Source organism: Corythoichthys intestinalis, chromosome 18 (genome assembly GCF_030265065.1).
Source record: "Corythoichthys intestinalis isolate RoL2023-P3 chromosome 18, ASM3026506v1, whole genome shotgun sequence".
Lineage (NCBI taxonomy): Eukaryota > Metazoa > Chordata > Actinopteri > Syngnathiformes > Syngnathidae > Corythoichthys > Corythoichthys intestinalis.
The window spans coordinates 13,910,899-13,919,530 of NC_080412.1; the positions used below are offsets into that span (position 1 = coordinate 13,910,899).

The window sequence follows — 8,632 nt, forward strand, 5'->3', positions numbered from 1 at the left end:
CCGATGTTTGTGATGTATTAAAAGAAAATAATGCATCCAAATAGTGATAATAATACAAATATTTTTGTACTACAGAGATGATTACTCTCACACCATGCTCTCTTAACATTAGCTTTATGTGACAGCTACCAGAACGATTGCGCTGTTCTACGATGTTGTCGCATAAACCAAATATATTTTTACGTCTGGAATATTTTTTTGCTTTCCAGCCCTTAAAATTAAAAAGTAAAAATAAATACAATTTAACAACCTGATCTTTTTCACCCGATTTCCATTAACTCTGTTGATTTTGGGTCACTTCCTCTTTCAGTTTCAGTTGCTTCCTGTTGATTATTGACTTACTGATTGTTTCAGGAGGTTTTTGGCAATGTGACGTTTTAGTACATGTTGTATGTGCCATTGGAACTGAATGGATGTATTGGAAATGTATGAGAATTTTTTCATCAGATTGTGGTGGAACCATACATTTTTGCCAAAAACCTTTGTGCGCTTTGATTTTGAGAATTTTTTGAGGTGTGACTTACCGTATTGGCCCGAATATAAGACGGTGTTTTTTGCATTGAAATAAAAATGAAAAAGAGGGGCTCGTCTTATATTCGCGGTCTAGACATTATACCCATTCACGACGCTAGATGGCGCCAGATATCATTGAAGTGATGTTCTGTCATGACAGATCTCAGCTACTCTCAAATTTAACCATTTTGCATTATTTTATTGCAATGTTTTTCCTTATTCAGATTTGTTTCAAGACTATAGTTACAGTTAGACTTCACTTTGATGGTTAATGCAGTTATTGCAATTTTGTTGTTTTATCACAACAGATTGGTTTATTCACACTTCAAAAACCAGAAGCCATTCATTTACGAATGTGATTGCACTTTAATTTACATATTTAAATGTTCAGATATTAAGATTTGCTTTCTCTCTCAAATATATTGTTATAATTATATGTTTTGGATGTACTGTAATTATTTTCTGTATAAAAATGAATTTGGTGTTCAAAAAGTCTTTCAAACTTGAGTCTTGAAAAAGAGGGGGTCGTCTTATAATCAGGGCCGTCTTATATTCGGGCCAATACGGTATCTGAATCCGACAAAAACTGTAGGAGGCCAAATAGCATGTTTTTTGCCACTGGAAAAGAAGCCTTTTTTTTTTTTTTAACTTGAAATTCCTCCAAATTAACAGGAAATTACCCATAAATGCTCCAAAATTAACAGGAAAAGACCAAAAAATAAACAGAAATGACTTGTCAATGTCCCACAATCAACAGGAAGTTACTCAGGGGCGTCTACTGACCAGAATAGCAAGCGTCCTCATGTAATTTCCCTAGTAATTTTTTGTTGTCGTCTTTTTAAATGCCATTTTCCGTTTTATTTCTTCTGCAGAGCATCTTGATCCGCTGGACGAAAGGCTTCCAGTGTTCGGGCGTGGAGGGACAAGATGTGGTGAAGCTCTTGAGAGAGGCCATCCACAGACGAGGGGTGAGTTGTCGCCTTTGCCATTGGCTGCCACTCATTGAAAATACCTGACCGTTGTCCTTCAGGATTACGACGTTGGCTCCATTGCCATGGTGAATGACACGGTGGGCACGATGATGAGCTGCGGCTACAAAGACCAAAGCTGCGAGATCGGGATGATCATCGGTGACTATACCGCACGCATGCGCTGAGTGCTTCGACGCGCGTGACCGTCTTCGCGTTTGTTTCCACGTAACAGGCACGGGAACCAACGCTTGCTACATGGAAGAGATGAAGAATGTGAAGCGTGTAGAAAGTAACCTCGGGCGCATGTGCATCAACACTGAATGGGGCGGCTTCGGCGACAGCGGCTCGCTGGCGGACATCCAGACGGAGTTCGATGTCCTGGTGGACAAGACATCCATCAACCCTGGCGTCCACACGTATGTGCACCGTATTTTGGAAAAGAAGTGGCTGACTTTTGACAGTCATTTGAAGAGTACAGCTGACTTTTAGTGCTGGATGTGGGCTATATAATAAATACACTTAACCCTTTCTGGTGCCGTCAGTGTGGAAGCCAGGTCTTTATGGAGTTGAACATTTTTATATGACCAACCAATAAAGGGTTAAACACTGTTTATCTGAAGGTCAGTCAGAGCAAAGCGTTTAGATTAAGTATTTAATATTGGCTGTTGGCAGAGGCAAGGAACTAAACTACTATATAGGACATTCTGTGCATTTGATTAATTGTGATCAAAGCCTATGAAAATAATGTAAAAAAATGAATGCAAGCTCACCTTTAAGATTCAGTGGAATTGGACTTTTAAAAGAAGTTTCAGTCTTCTAAAACATTGTTGTTCCACAGCTTTGAGAAAATGATCAGCGGCATGTATATGGGTGAGATTGTGCGCTTCCTGCTGGTGAAGATGACTAAAGACGGCCTGCTGTTCAAGGGACAGACGTCCGAGGTGCTGCTGTCGCCCGGCGGATTTGAGACCAAATACATCTCTGAAATTGAAGAGTAAGTCCATATATTAGTCTGCTTTACAAAATTATCACCTGTCCAAAATATTTTCATTTGAATTGCACCACTTAAGCCATAGCTATATATACAGTACAGGCCAAAAGCTTGAACACACCTCATTCAATGCAACCCAAATGAAGGTCCCAACCCCATTAATAAAACAATAAATCCCACTAATTAACCCTGAAAAGGCATACCTGCGAAGTGAAAAACCATTTTAGGTGACTCCCTCTTTAACCTCATCAGGAGCTTAAAGAGCTGAAAGCTTATTCTCAGACATTTCTTTTTCTAGTTACAGTGCCTTGCAAAAGTATTCGGCCCCCTTGAACCTTGCAACCTTTCGCCACATTTCAGGCTTCAAGCATAAAGATATAAAATTTTAATTTTTTGTCAAGAATCAACAACAAGTGGGACACAATCGTGAAGTGGAACAAAATTTATTGGATAATTTAAACTTTTTTAACAAATAAAAAACTGAAAAGTGGGGCGTGCAATATTATTCGGCCCCCTTGCGTTAATACTTTGTAGCGCCACCTTTTGCTCCAATTACAGCTGCAAGTCGCTTGGGGTATGTTTCTATCAGTTTTGCACATCGAGAGACTGACATTCTTGCCCATTCTTCTTTGCAAAAGAGCTCGAGCTCAGTGAGGTTGGATGGAGAGTGTTTGTGAACAGCAGTCTTCAGCTCTTTCCACAGATTCTCGATTGGATTCAGGTCTGGACTTTGACTTGGCCATTCTAACCCCTGGATACGTTTATTTTTGAACCATTCCATTGTAGATTTGGCTTTTTGTTTTGGATCATTGTCCTGTTGGAAGATAAATGTCCGTCCCAGTCTCAGGTCTTGTGCAGATACAATGCCTTGCAAAAGTATTCGGCCCCCTTGAATCTTGCAACCTTTCGCCACATTTTAGGCTTCAAACATAAAGATATTAAATTTAATTTTTTTGTCAAGAATCAACAACAAGTGGAACACAATCGTGAAGTGGAACAACATTTATTGGATAATTCAAACTTTTTTAACAAATAAAGAACTGAAAAGTGGGGCGTGCAATATTATTCGGCCCCTTTACTTTCAGTGCAGCAAACTCACTCCAGAAGTTCAGTGAGGATCTCTGAATGATCCAATGTTGTCCTAAATGACCGATGATGATAAATAGAATCCACCTGTGTGTAATCAAGTCTCCGTATAAATGCACCTGCTCTGTGATAGTCTCAGGGTTCTGTTTAAAGTGCAGAGAGCATTATGAAAACCAAGGAACACACCAGGCAGGTCCGAGATACTGTTGTGGAGAAGTTTAAAGCCGGATTTGGATACATAAAGATTTCCCAAGCTTTAAACATCTCAAGGAGCACTGTGCAAGCCATCATATTGAAATGGAAGGAGCATCAGACCACTGCAAATCTACCAAGACCCGGCCGTCCTTCCAAACTTTCTTCTCAAACAAGGAGAAAACTGATCAGAGATGCAGCCAAGAGGCCCATGATCACTCTGGATGAACTGCAGAGATCTACTGCTGAGGTGGGAGAGTCTGTCCATAGGACAACAATCAGTCGTACACTGCACAAATCTGGCCTTTATGGAAAAGAGTGGCAAGAAGAAAGCCATTTCTCAAAGATATCCTTAAAAGTCTCGTTTAAAGTTTGCCACAAGCCACCTGGGAGACACACCAAACATGTGGAAGAAGGTGCTCTGGTCAGATGAAACCAAAATTGAACTTTTTGGCCACAATGCAAAACGATATGTTTGGCGTAAAAGCAACACAGCTCATCACCCTGAACACACCATCCCCACTGTCAAACATGGTGGTGGCAGCATCATGGTTTGGGACTGCTTTTCTTTAGCAGGGACAGGGAAGATGGTTAAAATTGACGGGAAGATGGATGCAGCCAAATACAGGAACATTCTGGAAGAAAACCTGTTGGTATCTGCACAAGACCTGAGACTGGGACGGAGATTTATCTTCCAACATGACAATGATCCAAAACATAAAGCCAAATATACGATGGAATGGTTAAAAAATAAACGTATCCAGGTGTTAGAATGGCCAAGTCAAAGTCCAGACCTGAATCCAATCGAGAATCTGTGGAAAGAGCTGAAGACTGCTGTTCACAAACACTCTCCATCCAACCTCACTGAGCTCGAGCTGTTTTGCAAGGAAGAATGGGCAAGAATGTCAATCTCTCGATGTGCAAAACTGATAGAAACATACCCCAAGCGACTTGCAGCTGTAATTGGAGCAAAAGGTGGCGCTACAAAGTATTAACGCAAGGGGGCCGAATAATATTGCACGCCCCACTTTTCAGTTTTTTATTTGTTAAAAAAGTTTAAATTATCCAATAAATTTTGTTCCACTTCACAATTGTGTCCCACTTGTTGTTGATTCTTGACAAAAAATTAAAATTTTTTATCTTTATGTTTGAAGCCTGAAATGTGGCAAGGTTCAAGGGGGCCGAATACTTTTGCAAGGCACTGTACCAACAGGTTTTCTTCCAGAATGTTCCTGTATTTGGCTGCATCCATCTTCCCGTCAATTTTAACCATCTTCCCTGTCCCTGCTGAAGAAAAGCAGGCCCAAACCATGATGCTGCCACCACCATGTTTGACAGTGGGGATGGTGTGTTCAGGGTGATTAGCTGTGTTGCTTTTACGCCAAACATATCATTTTGCATTGTGGCCAGAAAGTTCAATTTTGGTTTCATCCGACCAGAGCACCTTCTTCCACATGTTTGGTGTGTCTCCCAGGTGGCTTGTGGCAAACTTTAAACGAGACTTTTTATGGATATCTTTGAGAAATGGCTTTCTTCTTGCCACTCTTCCATAAAGGCCAGATTTGTGCAGTGTACGACTGATTGTTGTCCTATGGACAGACTCTCCCACCTCAGCTGTAGATCTCTGCAGTTCATCCAAAGTGATCATGGGCCTCTTAGCTGCATCTCTGATCAGTTTTCTCCTTGTTTGAGAAGAAAGTTTGGAAGGACGGCCGGGTCTTGGTAGATTTGCAGTGGTCTGATGCTCCTTCCATTTCAATATGATGGCTTGCACAGTGCTCCTTGAGATGTTTAAAGCTTGGGAAATCTTTTTGTATCCAAATCCGGCTTTAAACTTCTTCACAACAGTATCTCGGACCTGCCTGGTGTGTTCCTTGGTTTTCATAATGCTCTCTGCACTTTAAACAGAACCCTGAGACTATCACAGAGCAGGTGCATTTATACGGAGACTTGATTACACACAGGTGGATTCTATTTATCATCATCGGTCATTTAGGACAACATTGGATCATTCAGAGATCCTTACTGAACTTCTGGAGTGAGTTTGCTGCACTGAAAGTAAAGGGGCCGAATAATATTGCACGCCCCACTTTTCAGTTTTTTATTTGTTAAAAAGATTTTAATTATCCAATAAATGTTGTTCCACTTCACGATTGTGTCCCACTTGTTGTTGATTCTTGACAAAAAAAATAAATTTCATATCTTTATGTTTGAAGCCTGAAATGTGGCGAAAGGTTGCAAGATTCAAGGGGGCCGAATACTTTTGCAAGGCACTGTATGTTAAACAAATTAAACCATTTGTTACTGTATGCCCACTTCCCCAAATTTAAACATATTTCCTTAATTTTTTGTAGATGTAATGCAACTCTAAATATTATTGATACCGTGCATCATCATGTGATGCAGTAACGATTTGTATTTCCTGTCTTGAGGGAGGGGGTTGGCCTGCAGAAGGGTGAGAAAATTCTGACTGGCATGGGTCTGGCATGGGACCCGGTGGACGTGCGTGTGGTGCGAATGGTCTGTGATACGGTGTCGTCGCGCTCCGCTCGCCTCTGCGCTGCCGCCCTGTCCACGGTCGTCAACCGCATGCGGCTCAGCCGTGGCCTCAACCATCTTAAAACCACGGTGGGAGTGGACGGCTCAGTGTACAGGAAACACCCTAAGTAAGACATGGCTTTAAATGGGAAGTAACATAAGTGGGCTAACTCCATTTTTTTTTTTAAGTTGGGAGTTGGCCCAGTGTTGCACTAATGATACAGGAAAACTGCTAATACTGTACAATATAATGACTATACCATAATCTCTTTTTTCCCCTCTCAGTTCTAAAAATTTGAGTTAGACCACTGTAGTCCTCAGCGACCCAAATTATGACTGGGGGATATATCATTTTCATGAATTTCAGTTTTTTTTTAATTAAATAGATTATTCCCAAAAGTTTGTTTCTGTGTGAAGCTATTACTTTGTATTTGGGGGCTGACAGCACAGAAAAGGAAACAGAAAAAGATACTTAAATGTTTTGCAATTGGTAACTTTTGTTCAACATTTAACATTTTTCACCTTTTATAGGGCAAGAGACTAATTTTGGTAATTAAAAAAAAAAAAAAACACATAAAGACCTTTGTTCATTCGCCTCTCTCAATCCAAATGATTGACATCTATCACTGTCAATGAGCCAATGTCTTCAATGAGTTAAAGGGTTAAATTTGTCTTTGACAAGTGTATTTCATTAATGAAGCACTGCCGTGCTGATTGAAAACCCAATGTGTACTTTGTGACTTCCACAGCTTCAGTGCTGAGCTCCAGGCCACGGTGCGCAGGCTGGCCCCCGAGTGCGACGTCACCTACCTGCTCTCTGAGGACGGCAGTGGCAAAGGCGCCGCCATGGTAACGGCCGTGGCGCAGCGGCTGGCCCGCCAGTCGCGCCTGCTGGAGGACAGCAGTGGGGAGGACAGCGATGACCAAGACTAAGACAAGATCGTGCCATCTTTCTACATACATGTTAACGTTTTATTTATAAATGGAGTTTTCCTTAAATTTGTGCACTTTTCAGACATTGTTATATTGCAGACCTATTCCAAAATGGAATAAATTCATATTTTCACTCAAAATCCTACATAAGGACAACATGAATTTTTTTTCAAATATTTTTTTTAACAATAAATCACATAAACATCAACTAAGTATTCACATTCCTTCCCTTTCTCACATTTTGTTGTATATGTATATAATTATATTTTTTATGTTTCTATTATTTTATGTTACCCCTATTTAGAAATACATTAAGTACATACAAATAAGGTTCATAGGATTGTCTTTGGAATTATTTTTATTATTAAAATTGCATCTGGAAAGTATCAGCGCTTCCACATGTTGTTACATCACAGCTGTATAATTTGTAAAAAAAAAAAAAAAAAAAAAAAAAAAAAAAAAAAACCACCCCACCCCAAACAAACACATTTTGCACACTGCAGCTCAAAAAAGTGAAAGTAAAAGGTTCATGAAGTGATTTTTTTTTTTCTTATGCAAGGGTGAAAATGTATTTTGGAGCTCCCTAGCAATGCTCATATTACCCCCTAGTGTTCTGTTTGCAAATTTCACACTACAGCACAGGGCTGGTTTATCTTTTTACCTTATTGTACAAACAATGTTTCATAAATAAAATATTTGCATTTTTGAGAGGAAAAGGTCATAAATAATAAGATTAAAGTTAGAGTGTTGCTCGAAAATGTATTTTTCTCTTTGGTTCTAGTATCAACCCAATTAGGGCACCCATTAAAGTCATTGGCTGCTACTGATGGTGCTAGACGTCAAATTATTTAAACATTTTTAAAACCTGTTTTAATTTAAGAAAACTTTTTTTTTTTTTTTTAAATTTCAAAATAACTTAAGAATACTGCCATTATCCACATTATTAGATTAGATTATTAGATTTGCCTTGCAATGGCCCAGATAGTTTAAAATGTTTATTCATTTTTAAATGTTAAAAAAAAAAAAAAAAAAAAAAGGAATTTTTAAAATGTTATTTGTTGTGAATGCTGTTTTATTTATCAACTTTATTAATAGGGGCCATAACCAGAGTTTATTTCTATGTTCATTTTAATTTATAATGTTATATTATAATGTTATATTCCTAAAACAACACATTTGGATGCCACATTTTGGGTCGACCCCAAAATTTTGAACGGTAGTGTAGGCCACAATTTTATTAGGTTTTTATCATGAAGCCATATTGTATGTTTTTTATATTATCTTTACATAAAGTAATGATTGAATGAATATAAAATGTGTACATTAAAATTGTTAATAAAAACAAGATCAATCAAATTAAAAATTAATAAAACCAGAAATACGCTCTGTTTAAGGCCCACTATAACAA

General features: G+C 38.9%; 1 protein-coding gene across 5 annotated transcripts in view; it reads left to right on the forward strand.

Annotated features, from left to right (window-relative positions):
• The window catches only part of LOC130906442 (hexokinase-2-like), a 31,443-nt gene extending 23,503 nt beyond the window's left edge, over positions 1–7,940 (forward strand). For 4 of the 5 annotated variants that reach the window (XM_057820794.1, XM_057820795.1, XM_057820793.1 and 1 more), the window contains 6 exons: positions 1,386–1,481; positions 1,544–1,643; positions 1,717–1,900; positions 2,323–2,478; positions 6,186–6,419; positions 7,041–7,940. In XM_057820794.1, the coding sequence (XP_057676777.1) occupies positions 1,386–1,481; positions 1,544–1,643; positions 1,717–1,900; positions 2,323–2,478; positions 6,186–6,419; positions 7,041–7,224 (954 nt within the window). In that variant the 3' untranslated portion in view covers positions 7,225–7,940. The remainder of the gene's footprint in view (positions 1–1,385; positions 1,482–1,543; positions 1,644–1,716; positions 1,901–2,322; positions 2,479–6,185; positions 6,420–7,040) is intronic. The other variant, XM_057820797.1, reaches the window with a different exon arrangement.
• Positions 7,941–8,632: the final 692 nt, after the last annotated feature.